This window comes from Papilio machaon, chromosome 15, assembly GCF_912999745.1.
Source record: "Papilio machaon chromosome 15, ilPapMach1.1, whole genome shotgun sequence".
Classification (NCBI taxonomy): Eukaryota; Metazoa; Arthropoda; class Insecta; order Lepidoptera; family Papilionidae; genus Papilio; species Papilio machaon.
Genome location: NC_060000.1, coordinates 7,088,151 through 7,111,044, shown reverse-complemented (window position 1 = coordinate 7,111,044; position 22,894 = coordinate 7,088,151). Strand labels below are relative to the sequence as shown.

The following is a 22,894-nucleotide window of genomic DNA, read 5'->3' as shown; positions in this document are numbered from 1 at the left end:
AGTTTAGATGGATGGATTAATGATTGTTATGAAGTATATCCGGAACACCTAAAAAGATCTCGCTGGTTGGTATACATGTTACACAGAGTCTAGAACACATAGGCTACTAATTAAGTTGTCGCTAACAAAAACTAGTCAAAACCGAATTGTAAAAAAGTTTCATACTCTTTTATACAATACGAACAATATAGTATAAGAAAGTTAGTCATTTAGTTCACACGATTTTGCATTGATATTGTTTGCGTTTGCAACAGTAAGAAATACACGCGATCTATTCAATGTAAAACAGTCATAATATTTTTATTCGAAATTGGAAAATGTATGAAACAATGAACAGAAAACATCTAAAACATCTGCATTCCATAAATCAAAAAATATAAAGTACTAGCTTTTACCCACGACTCCGTCCGCGCGCAGTTAAAAAAAAATGAAAAATAGATGTTGGCCGATTCACAGACCTACTGAATATGCTCACAAAATTTCATGAGAATCGGTCAAGCCGTTTCGGAGGAGTATGGTGACGAAAACTGCGACACGAGAATTTTTATATATTAGATTGTAAGTTTTCAGTTATGTTATGGCTCTTAACTTCGAGCGAGTCGCTACGCAGTACCTAGTACCTTCACAATTTTATGTGTAGTGGGCCGTAGCGGTATGCGGAGGGGGTATTGCGTTGTGCACCAATGACCTTGGGCCGCCATGATATTTTAAAGGACTATCTATACCACGGAAAAGCAAAAAAATTAAATCGGCCATAAACCATTTGTCTTTTCGTCAATTTCTATTTATAATGCACTTTGGTTTGAAATGTGATACTAAGGTTATTCTTGTAAGTAACAAATGACTCATATTACTGGACAAAAAAGGCAAAAGTAATATCCATATAAAGTAAAAAACTACGTGATCAATTATCGTTTAATTTATTCGAGTGCAGCAAAAATAATAGCGCTTGTGACGTAAAATGGCGTGATCTAGTCTTGCTCTAATGCACTCCTAACTAATTCACGACTATCAACTAACAACGATATACAATACCGTACACATCAGACTGTAACAGGAAAAAGTCAATACGAAAACAGCAATGGACGATATAGTACAAAAAAATGGCTGATGCAATTTTAGGCACGCAACTGAACTTGTAATCATTTGCACTGCACTTTTAAAAATTAAAGTATGATTTATTATGTGAAATATACATTGCTGGTTTAGTTAACATTCACAATCGATTGATTGATTTACAAGCGTGCATGGATAGTGTACAATTATTTAAATCTCGTGTTTTAAATATGGATAATAAGAGGCACGGCCGTGCGACGGCTCACGTAGTCATCTGTTCCAGATATTGACGGATTGTGACAAAAAATGGCGGAAATTTTATGTTGAGAGTGCGTGACAAAATACAACCAGATGTTATATTGATGTACTTTTATTAAACGCTTTTTTAAGACTATTTTCTTCACACAGCTATAAAATTCTTTCTTTCCTTTATAACAAGGTAGGTAGTTGAGTTTAAAAATGGCAGAATTTTAAATTATCTTAATTATTTGAATTAAAAGAGTACATAATTAAGGAATACACCAGTCTGTGACCACGCAATTTTGTAACATTATACGTTAAAAAAACTTTTATTAAATTATTTCCTCTCTGTATTTTATTTATTTAAATTAATATTATTTAATACTTATACTTTTTAAAAGATGTAGTTTTTTTTATTTTATCCTATAGCAATTAGAGCAAAATCTTCCGGATATGTCACAGGACACATTGTAGGACACTTCGTAACCGTAAACAAAGACTGACCTTGATGACGTCACACGTTTATAGACAGACGCGTTTAATTAATTTGATAAACTTCTACCATTTATTATCCTTTAACGTAGTAATTAGTGTACCAAGTCTTAGGTTCATTTGTTTAAAATTATCTATAAAGTTTTGTCTTGTAGATTTGTGTTTTACTAGTTTTTGTGAACTCGTGGAATTCCAGGATAAATGAAAGACTGTTTAAGATACTTAGTTAGTTCTTGTACCAGTTTGGAGAAAATGTTTTTCCCTTAACATCGTGTAATTTGTTTTGTCTTAATATAAACAAAAATATTTTTTATTGGTTAATGAATAACCCTATATTTTGATGGCTCCTACGAATAAGGGTCAATGTGTAAATTGACAACTTTACAGAAGTGGCTCTCAAAGTTTCAACCATATAGGAAAATAGGCCACATTGAGCCTTTTACTTTGGCAAAAAGAAATAACATTTACACCTGTAAATGTGTATTTTGTTTAGTGCTTGTTGTTAACTAAATTAAGAGGTAGCTTTTAACTTAAAATAGTAAAAATCATCAATTCATTACTTTGGCCCTTATACGAAGGACCCATCAATTTGTTACCTTCATATATATATATATATAGTTCCACAAGGATCGTATGACAGTCAGAAATTTTATAAACTAACCATTTCATTTTGACAGCTTCATATTTTGACCAATAAGGGAGCGGAAGCAGCGCGGTTTTATGTTGTCATTTTATAATTTTAAAATATTATTTATTTTGTTAATTTAATTGGATGTATCAATTTAAATAGTAAGTCATCACTTCTTGAACTCAGATCATAAGTTGCAAATCAATTGCTAGGAGTTGCAACAAGGAAGAAGTTTTTGTTCACTGGTAACCCTTAATACTTATAGGCGCCCCCTTGTCAATGTCAAAGATACTTGTGGGACTATAACTACAGTGACATTTGTATTGACACATATAGTCGCACTCATAGACCAATATACTGTCGCACTACGAAATCCACTAATCACAGATTACTTCACACCGTTTTCTTCTGTTAATATTAGAGGATTTTCATCTATACCAGGTATCACTACTGTATATTGATTTGTACTGTATTTTTTCATTTCTTGTTCGAATAGTATATTATTTATAGCTTGTTTTATCATTGATTGTGTTCTCTCGTCGTGTTTTCTCAATGAATCAGCGATATATTCTCCAAAACTATCACATTCGTCTTTCTTTTTCAATAAATTTGATCTTCTGAGTAATCGTAAAGTTTCTATTAAGCTATTTCTATCTTCGTCAATGTGATCTTTGACTGTTCTTCGTTTTATAACCTTTTTCACTTTAGATTTTCTAGTCGTTGTGTTTTTTACTTCTTGTCTTGCTTTGATTTTTGTATATTCTGCAGTCGGTTCTGTCTTGATGACGATTTCTTCTTGTGTCTCTGGTTCGTAATTATCGTCTATATCTGTGTTATCATTATTTGAATATTCTGATATTTCTTCGACTGGTATTTTCAAGATGCGTTTCCGCCGTTCACTCTGTTGAGAAAAATAACTAAGTAAATTTTATGAATTTCTTTTTAATGGTAAGCGGAGGACTAAACCTGCGCCCGGCTTGAGGTGGCCGGGAAAAAAAACCGCAACTGTGGAAGGGATTATAAGGCCCACGTCTAGCAGTGAATCGACACAGCTTGATGATTTAGGAAGGTAGACAGAGATAAGACAGTAACGAAATACACATTCATAAAACTTTGTTTTAGCAGTGGAAACTAACGGTTAAATTGTTATGTGATAAAAAAATCACTCATACTTTCCTAATATATAGTACATAGGTCCACATCCTTTTCTATGCCAGATACCACTTTACTACATTATTCTTGGTAGCGCAGACTACTAGGTAAAAAGTTAAAATCATCAAAATTATTTTTCCATTGCACAATCTCATAGCAAGTTCTTCGATGTCGATACGAATATATTCTAGCAAATTTGGCACAGACGTAGAACAAAATCTGGAAGAACATACTGGCTACTAATTGAGTCCGCACGGAAGGAGTTGCGACCGACAGCTAGTTTTATATTAAAAAGAGTGTGAACGAAGCCATTTATAAAATGTGTAGATACATCACTTCTCTTGCTTTTTTGGTATTTTTTTGGTTCGTGCAGTATTATGTTTGTTCTATTACATACAACGGTATACGCACTCTTTTCGCCCCATTACTTAAAGTCATAAAACAATGGTATTAACTATTTTATATTATTTTGTACAAACAAATTTGCGTCAAAATAAATTAAATACTTACTTTCGGTAATAAACTTTACTAGTATGAAACCCCTGTCTTGAAACGAGAATTACATAAGAGTGCGAAAGCGGGGACGCAGTAAAATTTGATACAGGTCCAACCTCTAAATTCTCAAAATTTATAGGACTATCCCTAATTTTAAGGCGTTGATTCGACTTCAACTAACTAGTTGAATCGAAGTAAGTTTCAACCGTTGACTGTTTTTGATTTAAGTTATTAAATTCACCGTAAATTTACATAGGAATCTGCAAGTAATTTACAAGTACGAAACTATTTCAATAAAAAAAATACCAAAGGTTGAAACGTCCAAAAACTAAAAAAAAATCGCCTAAAAATGTAAACTAGCTCTTAAGGTCACATTATCAACGTCCACATGTAAATAATAACGTACCTAAACGACTATAAAGTGTGTAAGCATATCAGTGTGTCAGGGTCAAGCTGTGCGATTAAACTGACCGAAAAACAAACTAAAAATGTATTAAAAGATCAATTTACGTACAGTCCATTACAACTAGGAAATATATGTTAAACGGTTTAAAATTAATTCATTTAAAACCAATTCAACATCTATTAAAATTACTTCGATAGGTGCAAGAAAATTGTATCTAAAGAGGACTTTATTGCATATTATCATATAGGAAAAAATAATAATAATAAAATAAACTATTCAATTTACCGCTGGACTTGTTTCGACATTTTCTATATGTGTTGGTAAGAAATTCATATGCGGGTAAAGGAACCAAGTCGACCGTCCCCCGCAACGCACTTTCGCCTTCTCGCGCCGATGCGAAGCGAATATAGAATTCATTTTCTTTCTCAAGTCGGCGATATCGCATTCGAAGATATTCGCCAAGTCCGACCACGCTTCATATTTTGCTGTATTCACTCGGTGTAATTCGTGATGACTATCCCAAAGTTCCGGCCTCTTTTTGTACTCCGTAATCAATCTTATAATTAAATCGTTAGTCCATTCAATATCCGCCATTATTTAATACAAAATATTACACAGAAAAACACTTCATAGATTCGTTATTGACTTTGATGACTAATGCATAGATTAAAAAATTACGTTCTATTTTTTTTATTTTGGCTGTAGTTCATTTAAATCGGCCAGGATTTTTAAATAACTTTTTTTGAATTGGCTTTAGTGATCGCGGAGCGCACGAACGTGAATTCGCGATATGTTCGGTGGCGCGCCGAACGCCGACTGCGACGAGCGGGGCGCGCGGCGCTCGGGTACGTTCGGCCATGTTCGTTCGCTCGCTTCGTTGGAACTTGAAAACGATTCATATCTGGATGTTCGTAATTTAGTCCGACTTTACTTAAAAAATTGAACAAAAGAAATGACAATATCGGCCTCATGATGGCCACAAGTGATTTTTTTTAAATGTGAAAATCTAAATATGTATTTTTTATCTAGCTAATAAAACACATTGACTAAAATTTTTCCGTACTGAAGTATTAAAGAACAGTTTATTTTTAACTTACATACTGTTTTTTCTTTAAATAGTTAAATAAATAATTTCTGTTTATGTATCTTTATCATACAAATCTTCACTGATAAAAATTCAATTAAAATTGGGTCTGTTCAAAAAATGCATTAATTCTCTTTTCAATAAATCACGATCATTGAACAGTATCATAAAAAAGTTAAATAATCAATCACTTTATGACAATACGTTGACATTGACAGCTGTTGCCGCGCGCTTTTTATGTGTCAAATGTAAAATATTACGTGATTAGAAAAACTAAACCTTAAGCTAATCTAACAGTTAAATCTTAATGATTAACAACTTAGTTCTTTGGAAATTAAAAATGTAATTATTTTATCTGAACTATTCTTTGAATTTTCAGTAATATAAGTCGTTCAACTCTACTATTCAATTTATCAAGAATTCCGAAATATATAGAGCAATCTATTTGGAGAAAATTGCATAAACAATAAAACCTTTTAGCTCAACCATCGAACAAAATAATAAAATATTTCTCATAAATATAAAATACACAAACGGTAACAAAGAATTTCGTAATAATCAATGACTGATTTAACTAGAGCTTGAATAAGGGAACTCGTATCAGTTCGCAGGGGTCTCATTACACTGGACGCTGTAGGGAGGGCAGCGATCAATATTAAGTTGACCTCGAGGCGACGCCCTGTGTCGTTGATATTTCCTTGTGTTGGTGCAATTTCGGGGCTCAAGTTGATTGGTTCTCTTTCCTCTCAATGGAGCCTTGTCAATGAGAGACCACCCTTATCCCTCCCCGAGGGTTGTTGTCGCAGGGCAGGCAGGGTAGTTCGTGATTAAATTAAATTCTACTTTCGTGGAATGACTTGTTTTACGATTATGAATTGGTCTTTACGGGACGTTTATTGAGCTGTCCTAATTACTGAATAGTGGAGAAATTTCGTACAATATAATTCATGTGAAAGGAGTAATAAAAGTCTATTGGATATTTGACATGATATATTACGTCATTACATCCTACCGAAGACACTAAGGTACTTATTTATACTATTTTTTCAAGTAAAGTTGTTCCTCTCAGGCTTCTATGAATAATTTTTGATTAAAAACATGTTCTATTGTGTTACGGCACTATATAACGAACAGTAGGTTTAAAATATTTACATATTTAGCACTGGCCACCCCACATCGCCATTACTTTGAAGCACAGCAATAACTTGTCACGAGATTTCCGCGCCATTGTCCAAATCTGCCGCGGCTTAAAAACAATATGGCTGCGGCGAGGGAACCAAGATTATGTCGAACATAACCTATTCTGTACCTCTAGTGATGTTACCTTGGTATTAAGTTCAACGTAGGTATCGACATACAAATTTGTTTCTACATTATTCACCTTAAATAGATAGATAACTAAAATCACGTATCGTTATTTAGGTGTTTTTAAAAATTAATATTTAAAAAATAAAAATGGTTTTAAATATTTCTCTGGCTGTTCGTTGGACAACATGACCCTTGTATGGCACATAGAGAACGATGCACTATCACTTCCTAATCGCATTATTACGTTTCTTAATGGACTGTGAACAGTTCACAATATATCAGAAAGCATTTTCAATTTTCTATTCCCTCTAATCTAATTTTTGGACACTATCGATAAAAGAAAAACGCAACGAACTACTTAAAAGTATCGATACATTCGATAAAACATGTTGACACTTGCAACACTTGGAAAGTATCGGCAGACAACTTATCGTGTGAGATTATACGGTAGGGGTTGCAATCAGGGAGCCGCTCGTCCTATCTGCAACCAGCCAACAAAGAGCCACATTTGTGACGAGTAATTTACGACGCGCTTTTACGACTGCAAAATAGGTGGGAGCAGTTTTATGAGCCACCCTGTATAATAAGGGAGAGGATATTGTGCTCTGAAATCGCACAACAATTTTCTTTGTTTTTTTTTGTCTTATTAACAATCGATATGAATTTTATGGTTCCCATAAGCGACGCAACATTCGGAAACAATACAATTTTTTTATTACCTACAATGGCTTCTTCCGAAAGTGGTCTTAATGGGGCTCTTTATGGCGCTTTTATTACGAACAGGTAGCCGCGGTTTAGAACACGTAAAAGATTTTTGTGTTTTACTACAGAAAAATTATAACTTACTAGCTGTCGCCCGCGACTCCGTCCACGCGCAATTAAAAAAAAATGAAAAATAGATGTTGGCCGATTCACGGACCTACTGAATATGCTCACAAAATTTCATGAGAATCGGTCAAGCCGTTTCGGAGGAGTACGGTGACGAAAACTGTGACACGAGAATTTTATATATTAGATAATGTGTCATTAACGAACTTCAAATATTGAATTTATACGGAAATTGAAACGAAATATCTTCCTTAGCAACCTAAATAACGATAACAGAGCGTTTAATTGTTTTATTGGCCAGCCAGTTATAAATCAACGAGTCTTAATTAAAGGCTGCAATGCAAGGTTACGTCGAACACATTTCGTAACATGCTTATTTCCACTAAGCGACTAGGAAATGTCTATACAGAGGCTAGTGGAAATTGCGTTTTAGAGTTCAAGTACTGATCAAAAGATGTAGTACTACAATAGTGATAGGCATTGACATACTGTTGCTGCAAGTAATCGTACAATTACATTTATACATACGAAATATATTACCCTTCTAAAAACTAGCAACAAAACAACAATGAGAGTAATACCGGTGGCAATAGGATGACCAAATTGAAAATATACGGACGGAAAGTGTATTGTTATACCATGATTTGTTGAATTCAAACACCAAATTTTGATTTTTCCATCGAAATGTCTAATTAATTAATACAATTAAAGAACACTAATTGTTTTTAAGCTTAGCTTTTTTTATTGGAACGAAGTTCCTTATCGCGCGTTGTGAAAGGGGGCTAGACGGAAAAAATTCTTACGAAAAGTTGTCACGACACTTATAGTAAGTATGTTAACGACGAATGAGCGCTACTTCACCATGGCAACGACGTGACAATATATAACGAAAATTCATAGAAATAAAATGTACTTCTTGTGAAGACTTAAGTTTTTTATTCATAGAATAAACATTGGTTCCTTCACTAATTAATAGAAAGGAACTTCGTTCCATCCGTGTGTCCCTTGACACCTCTCAAGTTTTTTATTGTCTATTGTTTAATTATTTGAAAACCATTTTATATGTAAAAAAAAAAGATTTTTAAAAGTGAATACTTCTTTTTGTTTTTTTCTTTTTTGATGCATAATGATGGTAACACCAGCGTTTGTATCAATTGGCATACAATAGAAGCGGCAACAACGCGGCGTGCGCTCGCCGAATAATAATATTTAATTATATACAGTGATGGCAACACAAAGAGTTTTCGCCTGGCAACTCTGAACCCGTTACGCTCGAACTGTTCGTCGTTCTGAATGTGTTAGCTTTTTTTTGTTATTGTTAACTCGCTCGCAACTCGTTTTGTTGGAAAGTTTCCTATCTGCAGGATTACATCGTAATGTTAAAACTATTTGCAGCCTTTGATTTCTGTTGGTTATAATTAATTGAATTTTAATTACGATTTTCATTTCCACACAATATACCGATGGGTCCTAACGTATATAGACCAAAGCAGCAATGTTACCTCTTAGTTTAGTTAACAATATGCTTTAAAAACACAAATTGAAAAGTGAAACTTCTTAAGTAAAAGGGCCTATTGGCTTTTTATATGTGGTTAAACCTTTAAGAGCCTCTCCTGAAAAGTGTTAATTTGCACATTGGCCATTACTCGTAGGAGCCAAGAATTTCTTCATACTTTTACTCAATAAGGTTTGAATGTCGAATAATCTGTTTCAACATAAATTCTGCGGTAAATTTTTCGAAAAACTTATGTTAAACAATTAACCAAATATTATATATATTTTTGCATATAATAATCGTAGTTTGAATTCAAGTTATCCTACATATAATCCGACACAATAAAAGATTACGTAACATGTTTATATTCTAATACTTCTTCGAAGAACGTCTGACTTATTGTTCTATTGTCCGTGTTATCACTCGCTTTTGACAACGATCAAAACGCTTCAATCGAATCCAAAAACAGTGGATATAGCACGTAAATTTGTGACAATCGATCGTATCGTCACCGACATAATTCAATGTGTCAATTATATAAAAACTAGCTGTCGCCCGCGACTTCGTAATTTAAAAAGAACTTAATTAGTTTCCTATGTGTTCTTCCAGATTATGACTATATCTATATCTATGCAAGATTTCAGCAAGATCCGTAGATACCTTCCAACAAACATCCATCCATCCATCTAAACATTCGCATTTATTATATTACTAGCTGTCGCACCCGACTTCGACCGAAGTAGCCTATGTGTACTTTCAGATTATGTTCTATATCTTTGCCAAATTTCATCAAGATCCGTTGAGTCATTTCAGAGATAACTTCAAACAAACATCCATCTAAACATTCGCATTTATATGATTAGTAAGAAGAAATTTTTTATGTCCTTTACGCCCGACGAGATGATGGCGATTGTCACAAATATTACTGCTAGATCCACTGTACTGTTTATCGCATCGAAGAAGTTAATGACAACTTTATATTACTATATGTAAATACTTTTCATAATATTAGTCATCGCTATATTTATCAAGAAATTACTTCCAGTAACATTTGGAAACCAGATTTTTATTAAATAAGTAATGTTTAATAATAACCAGCTTTGTCGGCAAAATGATCAACAAGACCGGTAGCGCAGTGTTTTTTTATTATTACATTTATTGTGAAAAATAAAACACAAGTCTGTAGTTAAACAAAATAAAATACCTACTTCATCCTTTTATCTTGCAACTGTTTAAAAACGTAGCCTTTATCTATTGAACAATTTAAATTCAAAATTAACTAGTCCTATTTTATTTAAATATCTCCTCTACTTATTAAAAGTCTACACTATCAATGTTTTAATGCAATTAAGCTTTTCGGCCACCTCAATTCGCCGAAATAGCGAAGTGACCGCTGACCGCATCCGTAATTGACTCATACCTTTAATCGACGGAGGAAGGAACACACAGAAAGATATATTTACTCTTCTTAAGCGTATCCTTATTAGAAAAAGGTGGGAAGGGAAAAGGGACTCACATTTAAATGTCTTCTCTTCTTACTAGAAGTTAAGTTAAGCTCTTTTTTATATCATAAGGTGGCGTAATCAAAACGAGAAAGCGACAAAATCCGCAACAGAAAATACGTTACCTATCTGTAATCGACGGAGGAAGGGACGCACAGAAAAATATATTTCCGCCTATTATGCGTCCTATCCTTCCTTCAAATCCACTTCACCTTTCCTTCTTTTCCTTAAAATTAAGCTTATATTGTAAACAACCAATTCATCAACTAAATGTTCTTTTTAGATCCGACAGAAGATAGACATTCTATAAGACAAGTTGTCTCCTTTACGGATATCATTCGAAGTCCGGGTAGCAGATAGTGTACGATACCGCTCACAAATGCACGGTTCTACGTACTCCGCATGGTAATATAATTGTTAACTGAGTTGACACCGCCTTGCTGTCTCGCATACAATTTCACTACATTACCATACTGTTGGTTATACTTCTATGTGTGTACTCAACACACACTTTATATGTATGTACAAATGTACCTTGTATATATGTGTACATATGTTTAGATATGTAGAACGAGAAATTTTTATAACTATATTGATTACTAATATAAATAACTAGCTTTTACCCGCGACTCCGTCCTATTATATTCCGAAATATTTTCGTATATTTATAACGGACTAGCTGTCGTCTGCGACTCCGTCCGCACGGAATACAAAATAAAAAACGGGGTAAAAATTATCATATGTCCGTTTCCTGGTTCTAAGCTACCTGCCCATCAATTTTCAGCTAAATCAGTTCGACCTATCTTGAGTTATAAATAGTGTAACTAACACGACTTTCTTTTATATATATAGATTAGAACATTTTTACAGATATTTGTGATAAGTATTCCAAATAAACTCGATGCTAGAATATGTTATGTGAAGAACTTATAGGATCAGTTTCAAGCATTACAGTTACAAGCAAATTAGCATTAACAGAGGTATACGGTAGCAACAACAACATTGGTACACGAATTGGATGGCTCACATGGTGTAACACACGACCACACAAAACAGGCGTGAAGTGGAAGCATTTCCGTGTTTCTTCTTATGAGTGTGCGTGCAGGAGACCTTATTTTATTCCCCATTCCCTTCCAACTCTTCTTATAAGGAAAGAATCGGAAGGTAAGCTTGATTTGATGGAGTAAGATGAATATGAAGGGGAAATTTTCTCTGTCCGTATGGCTCTTCCTCTGTCAATTAAATGTAGGCGACGCATCTGCAATTGCGAATGTCTGAGAAACGATCGCTTCGCCATTTCGGCGAATCCAGATGGCCGCTTGTATGTATAAAAACTTACCAAATGGCAATCCTTAAACTATGCCTATAGATACGGCTACCAGCGTGATTATTGTGTTCTTATGATTCAAATTGTAAATTGCTAGTAATATTTTGCACAATAAATTAACAGTTTTCTAAATGTAGAATATTTTATGTAATTATTTAGCACATGACAGATTTGCGATTGAGTTACATTTTAGCGTGTACATATTATATAGTAAGTAAATATGCCAAATACAGGCTATGACAAAGTGGTTCCTTACATGGCCCCTTGGTAAGCTTGCTTAGGGTTGCCTCTATTTTCAAAGTCGAAGTAAAACAACTTAGAATTATTAAAAGTAAAACGAACATAGGAGCGTCAGTGGCTCAGGGGTTAAGCACTTGACTGGGAATCTGCAGGTTCTGGGTTCGGATCCCGCCATGTACCAATGTTATTCGATTTACATATGTAAATTTATCCGACGTTCTTACGGTAAAGCATTATGATGCAACCTGCACATATGTGAGAAGAAATTCCAAGATCTGCGTGAAGTCTATGGCCAAGTCTCCTCTAACTAAGGGTAGGCACCGAGCCTCTCAGGGACGTATAGTGAGCTGATGATGAAAGAACGAACATTGTGTTATTGCTCGTTGGTTTCTGAGACCAAAATATCTGTAATCGTATCCCTGTAGTCTATAATAAAACATATATTCATCCCTTTCATTATCTTTTATAAAACAGAGATAACAATATTTTTACATACAAGGATTTTGGATTATTATTTCGTGTGTCTTTATTTATATTGACTTACGTTTCCTAATGAATTCTGCTTTGCACATAAATAGTGTGTATGAAAAGTTGACATTATAATATTTTTAGTACAGTTGGCAACCCTAAACGGAAAGTAAATATTTTGCATCGCGTTTATCAGCGCCCGCGCACACTTCCATGCGTCCCCTCCACCGGCCTCCCCCCTCTAGTCTCTTCGCCCTCAGCAACACCGCTTCGCAACTGCACGTGGCCTGGAAAGTGTTCGTTGTTTTTTTTTGTTAGCTCTTCGCGGTTTTTACCTTCAATTGCACGTTGCCAGTTTGTTGTGTGCATTTTAAATAGCACTTAAATTATATTTAAAGATGATAATTACTTTTTTGAATTATAATTTAATGTAAGATTACAAAAAGCGAGAAGGTTCAATATATTTTGGTAACAGATGTAAAGATGGATGGATGGATGTTTGTTTGAAGGTATCTCCAGAACGGCTTAACGGATCTTGATAAAATTTAGCCCAGATGTAGAACATAGTCTGGAAGAACATATAAGCTACTAAGTAAGTTTTTTTTTAATTCCGTGCCGACAGAGTCGCGGGCGACAGCTAGTATTGTAAAAAAATCATTTTTATACTTTATTATCTTTACAAGATTTTCACCATATATCTGATAACCTCTTGATTAGTGAAACTGTCTTTTGATAAATAAATAAAACAAAATACTAATTTCTTTTCATATTACTGGGTTAATATGTTTTCTAAAAAAAAATTAACTAACTTTACCGTCTAATTAAGAAAAATCATCACTTGTTTTGTCTCTTAAGCTATTAAATATCCATTATTGTTATTTCTAAACAAAGCAAATGACAACATATATCATAGTTTTCCACAGATGAAGTCATACTGTGGTGTGGGCGGGGACATATAGTATGTTCTCGGTACAAGGGCTAATTGCGGATTTTACTCGCTTTGATCTCGCAGACATGGCGACGCTGTTAAGGCCAAGTTATTACCTAGATATTATTCATAAATATGCCACTAAATTATATTAACGCGTGCCTGTGTATCAACCTCTATGAAATTGTATTGCCTAAGTTAGTTAGTGTCTAAAATCGCCAGGTTTTTAGACACTAACATTAGCTTGTTAAAAAAGAACTTTAATTAAAGAAAACTATAGAATTATACATAATAGTAAAATTCAAAACTTAGTGAATTTATATCAAAAATATTATACAAAATTACACAAACTTCATTTTTTTCTTTCTTACTAATATTATAAAAGCGAATGTTTAGATGAATAGATGGATGTATGGATGTTTGTTTGTTTGAATGGATGAATGGATCTCGATGAAATTTGGCATACATGTAGAACATAGTCTGGAAGAACACATAGGCTACTTTTTAATTTTTTTTTTATTTCCGCGCAGACGAAGTCGCGGGTAAAGTAATATTATATTTTTTATCGCTTTCTTTTGTTTTATACTAAAATCATTGCGTTTTTATCTTGAATCTTCTTGAACATAAGGATGCGGGAACAATTTGGAGCCCCTATCTCTTCGCGAATAACCAAATTTATTTGCCGATCGTGTTAACATGCCTGCATACCCCTAAACAAGATCAAAGCATGGTGATATACCCGCATGCATGTTTTATTATAATAATTGAGTACTTCGAGTCTTTAAGTACTAGATTTTTGGATGGAAATTTTTATTTACTTTATTTTTTAACTGGATTTAAAATTCAACTTTTTGAATTTCGATGAGTTTTTTTTTTAGCTTAAATAAGGTACCTTATGTTATAAAAAAAGGTTATTAGTACATAAAACTATGCACAATTAAATGTATTATTGATTGAATTTTATAAATATATAAATTAGAAATACATCAATGATTATTAATAAAAAACAAAACTAATAATACTATTTTTTTGAATTAACCTAAATATACTACTATAATAAATGCGTATGTTCAGATGGATGGATGTATGTTTGAAGGTATCTCCGGAACGGCTCAATTGACCTTGATTAAATTTGGTATAAATGTAGAGATGTAGATTGTTGTTTGGAATATAACATAGGCGACAAATTAAGTTTTTTATATAATTCCGCGCGGACGGAGTCGTTAGCGACAGCTAGTGTATAATAAATTAAAAACTATATTAACAGGACACATTCGCCTTAAATATACAATAATTATCTCTCATAATAACATGTTTAAAGAATTTTTCCATTACGATATTTACAATTTTCTGCGAATGGCTAGCAATTGTCATAATAACTTTTCCTGTATCCAATCTGACGACCTCCAGAATAGAGCTGATTTCCTTTATAATTACTCTTGGTTTCCACTGACATAAGTTTTGTATAAAAACATATTTATATCCCTGTTGTATGGCAACATGTTTCATCCATGGAAATGTACGTTAGTGACTCAATAAATTTAACTTTACTAACAACTAACTAGTGTGTATCTTTATAAATATAATAAAATACTGTTCATTTTATGATCCAATACGATTATGATGTAGTTCTCTGTAATAAACTAATATTATAAACTAGCTTTTTCCCGCGACTCCGTCCTCATTAAAAAAAAGTAATAAGTAGCCTATGTTCTTTTCTAGATGATTCTACATTTGTGCCAAATTTTCAGAGATACCTTCAAACAAACATCCATCCATCTAAACTTTCGCATTTATAATATTAGTAAGATGTGGAAAATTAGATGAAAGAATGTTTGTTAGAATGTATCTCCAGAACGGTTCATCGAATCTTGATGAAATTTAGCATACATGTAGATCATAGTCTGAAAGAACACATAGGCTACTTATTAAGTTTTTTTTAATTTGCGCGTACAGAGACAACAGCTAGTTGGTTATGTACGAAAATACTTCTTTTAATCTTCTTTTATATATAAAAGAAAGTCGTGTTAGTTACACTATATATAACTCAAGAACGGCTGAATCGATTTGATTGAAAATTGGTGGGCAGGTAGCTTAGAACCAGGAAACGGACATAGGATAATTTTTACCCCGTTTTCTATTTTTTATTCCGCGCGGACGGAGTCGCGGATAAAAGCTAGTTATCAATAAAAAGCACTCTCTATCTGTTTACTGTTCCGATAATTTAGCGCGCGATTGTATAACCTCTAAATTTGTTAGACAAACGTTATCTATCAGTTCGCGAAGAATCAACAAACAACTTGTTTTTATCGTGTTTTTGTGTGTTGATAACACCTGTGGTTATGATTCAGTGGAAGGTCATTATAGTGTACAAATTAATAAGAAATTACAACGTGTATACGTGGAAATTTATCGCGAATTCTCAGTAAAATGGTTCCATCCCATCAATAACATATTTTTTTTTTCAGTACATGTTGACGAATGAGTTAGCGGCCAGATATTGCTAACATAACAGTGGTAGACGCCACAACATGCGTTGCACGAATTGGCCTCGCCCAGTGAAATACCACGACCACAAAGAAGACAGGCGTCAAGTGGAAGTAATTCCGCGTTTCGACTGATGAGTGTGGTACCGGAGGTCTAATTTTAGTCCTCTTTACCTTCCCAGCATTTTCTTACAAGGAAAGGATGGGAAGGGGATTTGATGGAGGAAGAGATGCATAGGAATGTTAAATATTCTCTTTTTGTGCGTCTCCTCCTTTGTCGATTAGGGGTAGGCAACGCATCTGCAATTGCGAATGTCTATGGGCAGCGGTCGCTTCGCCATTTCGGCGAATTTATGTGGCCGCTTGCTCGTTTGCCACCTTGTAATCTAAAAAAAAACAGATAAGTGTCTGTAATACTAATGTAAATAACATAGAAGATGGATAAAAAAGCATTTCTTGACATTCCTAAAACCCCCCTTAGAAAACGTTGAGAACAATTTTTAGACAGTATTTTTCAACGTTTTTTTTTTTTTTAATATTTGAAAAAACAATGGAGAGTCAATAACATTGTTACTTTTCTTGTATTATTTATTTGATGCTGTTGTTATTCTAAGCGTTTGTATCAAATTAAGTAAACTAATGGCGATGTGTGAATCAACGCTAACTTTTAAAACAAGCGCACCGGAAGGAAAACTATGGAAATATAAAAATAAACGGAAAGTAAACGACGAAGGGGGGCTTAGCTTGTATTATAATTAGCACGAGTCTGATAATTAGATGCTTTAATATTAAATATACGTCTAGGAAAATTCTGATACTGTGTTGAAACATAGAAGTTTTTCAACAAGACTAGTAGTTTGAGTTAATAAGTTATATTTGAAGACCGTCGGTGGCTCAGGGGTTAAATAAACACTTGACTTGCAATCTACATGTCCTGGGTTCGAATCCCAATGTACCAATGTGTTTTTCGATTTTCGATTTACATATGTACATTTATACGACGTTCTTACGATGAAGGAAAACATCGTGATGCTGCACATGTCTGAAAAGAAATTCAATGATATGTGTGAAGTCAACCAACCCGCACTGGGTCAGCGTGGTTGACTATGGCCTCGTCACCCTTTACTTAGGGTAGGGTCCGAGCCCCTCGGTGGGGACGTATAGTGAGCTGATGATGGTGATGATTTGAAAAGTATTATTTAAATGTTATTTGTTGTCAACCAAAAATTTACAATTCTTTAATATATACTCAATTCGCCGAAATAGCGAACCTAGCTCTGTCCATATACATATACATATGCGTTGCCTACCTTAAATCGATAAAAGAGCACGTACCGAAAGAGGCTATTTCCTCTTCTTATGCTTCTCTTCCTCCGCCAAATCCACTTCCCTTTTCTTATAAGTAAAAGATGGGAAGGGAAAGAGTACTTAAATTGGGCTTTCAGAACACACACTCATTAGACAACACGACGAACATCTGTCTTCTGTGTGATCTTTGTATTGCATCAGGCGAGCCCCCATTCGTGCAACAGATGTTGCTGGCGTCTATCACTATCAATCTATACCATCGTATCTAAGTATGTATATTTTCTTAATCTATATCTATATATATAAAAGAAAGTCGTGTTAGTTACACTATTTATAACTGAAGAACGGCTGAATCGATTTGACTGAAAATTGGTGAGCTTAGCTTAGAACCAGGAAACGGACATAGGGTAATTTTTACCCCGTTTCCTATTTTTTTTTTATTCCGCGCGGACGGAGTCGCGGGAAAAATCTAGTAATATTATAAATACGAAAGTTTAAATGGATGGATAGATGGATATATCTTTGAAGGTACCTACAGAACAGTTGCATAGATCTCGATGAAATTTGGTATAGATGTAGAACATAGTCCGAAAGAACACATAGGCTACTTATTAAGTTTTTTTTTAACTCCGCGCGGACGGAGTCACGGTCGACAGCTAGTCTATATGTGATGAAAAGAGATTAGAACTTAAGAATACATATATAATACTGTCCTATACACCAAATGATCGTTCTTTTAAATCCTTCACATTTGAATGAGGTAATGTATTGCGTTCATTGTGAATACATTGTAATACGAAACGAGCAATGGATGCACATTTTTACTATAACATACTAACAAAAATCGAAATTATACATTGTACGCTATACATTGCTACTTCACTCCTATGCAATAAATAGAACGAAACATAAGCAGCAATGTACTTCCAATGAATGGATAAACACTGTTGCTATGTGTTTGTTTGCTCGTCTGTACGAACACGTGAGGCGAAGTCGAGCAAACACAGATGTGGCACTAAAATGAGCGGTAACTTGTAATGCAATGGCGGCCATGTTTGAATATACACTTCAGCTCTTTATAGAGTTGTCGGATAAATTTAATAACTTTAACAAGCTAGCAATTGCGTAACATTGATCCATGAACGTTGGGAGGGGGGTCTATGGGGGCAGCTGTTTTTTCTTACATTACCCACCCCCCGCCCCCTAGATCTAGCCTAAATCATCTAGAAAATTCATAATGTTTTTATATCTTACTATTTTTATAAATGAGAAAGTTTAGTTAGATGGATGGATGTTTGTTTGAAGGTATCTCCGGAACGGCTCAACAGATCTAGATGAAATTTGGCACAGATGTGGAACAGTCTGGTAAAACACATAGGCTACTTAATACGTTTTTTTTTATTCGGCGCGGACGAAATCAGCGACAGCTAGTAAATAATTGTTAATATGGCACACGATTTTGAAACTCGTTATGAAATTCCAGGATGTTCAAAATCATCTGAAGAAACGAATCAAAAATTTAATTTATACTGTATTACTCCAAAAAATACTTTTAGACAATACTAGCTGTCTCGTCGGCGCGCAGTTAAAAAAAACTAAATGGGGGGGGTTATGAAAAATAGATGTTGGCCGATTCTCAGACCTACTGAATATGCTCACAAAATTTCATGAGAATCGGTCAAGCCGTTTCGGAGGAGTACGGGAACGAAAACTGTGACACGAGAATTTTATATATTAGATTTAATTAAACACGTGTTTTACTAAGTAAAAACTTTAGAACCAGCTGATTTGAGTATGTTACTATTCAATATGAATTTCTTAGTATTTCATCCTTGGCATCTCCCAGTATCCGCTCCCTTATCCGCTGTTTATTTTCTTTTCGTCATCGATGTTTACGAAATGAGAGTCCGATTTACAAACAACGTTGAACAACGTCGTGACTTCACACATCGCGATCGACAGCGAATATATAACGTTATTACTTTACGGAATAATTCCAAGATTCAGATGCACTTTGTTAAAAAAAAAAACTTGAGAGGTGTGTTGGGACACCCGGATGAAACGAAGTTCCTTTCGATTAATTAGTGAAGGAACCAATGTTTATTCTATGAATAAAAAACTTAAGTCTTCACAAGAAGTACATTTTATTTCTATGAATTTTCGTTACATATTGTCACGTCGTTGCCATGGTGAAGTAGCGCTCATTCGTCGTTAACATACTTACTATAGCAAAAAGTGTCGTGACAACTTTTCGTAAGATTTTTTCCGTCTAGCCCCCTTTCACAACGCGCGATAAGGAACTTCGTTCCAATATCGAACAAACTTTTTCCTTTATACGATTCTAGTAGTTCGCATATTGCTGTTATAAAGTAATTAAAAATAATAATAACCGAACATTAATATATGAAGCGCCAATAGCCTATTGGTTAAAGTAACGGATTACCGATCTAGCGATCGTGGGATCGTATTCCGATAATAAATTTTTCCAAGCATATCTGGAATTTTACAAGAACTATTAGTAAATTGACAAACAGCTACAATTAAGTATATATTGTCTCTATTTATCAAAGCAAATGAGAGGGATGAAAATATTTTTTTTTACAAATATTTCGACATTAGAAATCTAAGTATGTTACGTCGACCACGCAAACAATGCATGATTCTTTACTTCATATCAATCATTTAATAGAGCGGCGTTTTGATTTCAACATAGCAAGGCTGAAACTATTTAACTCAGTTGTAAAGTGAAGAGAATAAAAATACATTTAGGGCCTTAACATTAAAAACTTAGACAGTGTTTAATATACATTTTAGTTTAAACATCTGCGCGCAAGTAAAAAAAAACTTTATTAATAGTCTATGTGTTCGTCCAGAATATGTTCTACATCTATTCCAAATTTCATCAAAATCCATGCAGCAGTTCCGGAGATACTTTCAAACAAACATCCATCCATCGAAACATTCGCATTTATAATATTAGTTTGAATTCTTCCAAAGCTGGACTGGACTGTTATTAAATTGTCCAAAAAAAACACGTGTACTTTGCTATTAATATTTATATACGGTACATAGTAAATATTAATAAAACACGACTATGGTTTAACAGCTCACTAACCTTGATCTTGTTATTGAATGATGCAATATTGTTCGTCTATAACACATTTAAAGATAATTTAAAATAGCTCTTATAATCTATGACATAAGGTACAAATTTTTATCGTACTTTGATTTAAAACACGGCCTGTTTGCCAAAAAGACATTGATGTATATTGTTTACTATAAGTTCTATTTTATGTTTGTTTTTAAACGCCAATGAACTTAAATTTATAAAAGTTTACTTAATCCTCTTGATATTTTATCAAACATACACGAAATTCTAAAAGGAGGTCATAATTACAAATGCTTGCAACCATTTTAATTTTAAAAGTGAAAATATTTATCATTAATTTTTATTGTGTAATTTTTTATTAAAATAACTGACATTGAAGCATTATTAAATATTTTTTAATTGACCGAGTATTTAAAGCAGTAAATTTTAAAGATTTTTGATCCGGTTTAAACTTGTTTTATAAAACTGGCTGGTAAATACTTTCTTTTTTATGATCGCGCTGGCAACTCTCGCGATGTCCTGCCTATACTCGTATATCTTTAACTATGTTTTAAAACAATTTCATTTTTAATTTAAAATTAATTTGTAAATAAATTTAAAATTCATGACATCTTTTAAAGAATACAGTTTAAAAGCATATTCAATATTTAATTATCTTAAAAAATTTTAAAGATAATGTTTCAAAATTGACATAATATGTTTTTCTTAAAAAAAAAGAAATTTGAGTTCTTTTTTCAAAATTAACAGGCAAAAAGTCTACAAATAATTTTAATTTTATTACAAACTTGGATATATTTTTTACAATATTGATTGAAAATTAATTCAACAATATTTTTGTCTTACCTGCTTTTATTACATCATTTAAACATAACCTATGTAACATCTTATATTATGTAACATATTGATTTTGAAATTAAAAACAAATGTTTTTCTACAAAAAACTTGTTTGTGTTGCCATATAAGGAAAGTTTCTTTAGCACTTTAATGGTGTGTAATTACTTCAAATGGTTTATCAAGAATGAGTACATATTTCGTCAGTCAGTTTGTGTTGGGGTTGTAGTGGGGATGCCCACTGTAGGGCTGATGCAATCCAAGTTTGCGAATAGCCGTGGGACATGACGCAATATGTCTAAGATTTGTCATCGTGTTTTCAAAAACTTCCACAGGAAAAACTTTTAATAATTATTAATATTAGTTAAGATTTTTTATTGCATTTTAATTCATCTAGGTTGTGTTAATTTTATCACACGATCGAATGTACATTTTGGTGTCTATTAATGCGAATTTATATTCAAATATAATGTAACTTAATTCATCTGTGCGAACAAAAAGACCCTACTATCCCATAATGTGTATAGTTTTTTTTGGTATAAATTTTCTTTCAGATTTGTTATTTAGGACGTAATTATATTTATTTCTAGACGTGTTCATAAAAATTCTATTTTATACAAAAAAAAATTCTTGTTTTTAAGATATGTGTAATAATATATACATTTTTTAATTACATTTTACAAATTATAATAAGGTAGAAAGCTTCGAGAGCCCTTTTTTATAGTTTTATAATAGAAAGGAAATGAAAAAGCGGTTTACTTATGTAACAATGTGTAATGACAAAGCAACAAACAGTTTACATAAGCGTTTCCGACCTTGGAAGGCAAAAAAGAAAGAAGGAAATTAGTTTGACAAATGTTTTAAAAATAACTTATCTCCCGACTTATAACAGAGTTTTTTGTTAACTATATTTTTGAAGCTATTTACTTTACGTACTTAAATTTTTTATTTTGTAACTGTATATTTATTTATTTTTATATAATTTACGGGTATTTAATTGTAATTTTTTTCGTAACATTGTAACGAGCTTTGTCAGTTTGACTTCGTATCAGTTTATTTAATTTGATAATTACTTAATCTTATCAATTGTTTGTGTCTTAAAATGGTTATTGTTTTTTTATACAGCGATTCCTTTTTGGAACTAAGAAAGTACTGGCTTGATATAAAAATTTCTGAACATCGTTTTAAAAGATAATCTAAAAATTTTAGTTCTTTTTTTCTGATATGTGTAAAATAAAGGAATAAGTAACATTTACAGAGTTAGGTTACTAGACGAATTTCAAACTTGTAGTGGGCAATTCTGATCTGGTTATATACACAAATTTGAATCACTATCATCATCAACCTGCCTGCCTTATCCCTTTGGAATGTCGGCACAGTATGTACTCCTCCATACATCTCTATCTGCTGTCATATCTGAATTTACACCTTCTTACGCATATCCTCTTTCACACAATCCATCCATACTTTCTTTGGTCTTGCTCTACCTTTATAACCATCCACATTCAATC

General features: G+C 33.2%; 1 protein-coding gene across 1 annotated transcript; it reads right to left on the bottom strand.

Moving 5' to 3' along the window:
- Positions 1-2,396: 2,396 nt before the first annotated feature.
- Positions 2,397-5,260, bottom strand: LOC106713175. Its single transcript, XM_014505891.2, has 2 exons — positions 4,755-5,260; positions 2,397-3,317 (listed from the first exon to the last, which is right to left on the bottom strand). The coding sequence occupies exons 1-2, from the start codon at positions 5,061-5,063 to the stop codon at positions 2,805-2,807; spliced, it is 822 nt and encodes a 273-aa protein (XP_014361377.2). The 5' UTR covers positions 5,064-5,260; the 3' UTR covers positions 2,397-2,804.
- Between the last annotated feature and the right edge of the window lie 17,634 nt (positions 5,261-22,894).

Bases quoted from the DNA above. Each gene is read 5' to 3' on its own strand.
- LOC106713175 (XM_014505891.2), bottom strand. From the start codon at position 5,063: ATGGCGGATATTGAATGGACTAACGATTTAATTATAAGATTGATTACG. The intron at 3,318-4,754 runs GTAAATTGAATA...TTTTCTCAACAG, and splicing joins ATGTCGAAACAAGTCCAGCG to AGTGAACGGCGGAAACGCAT.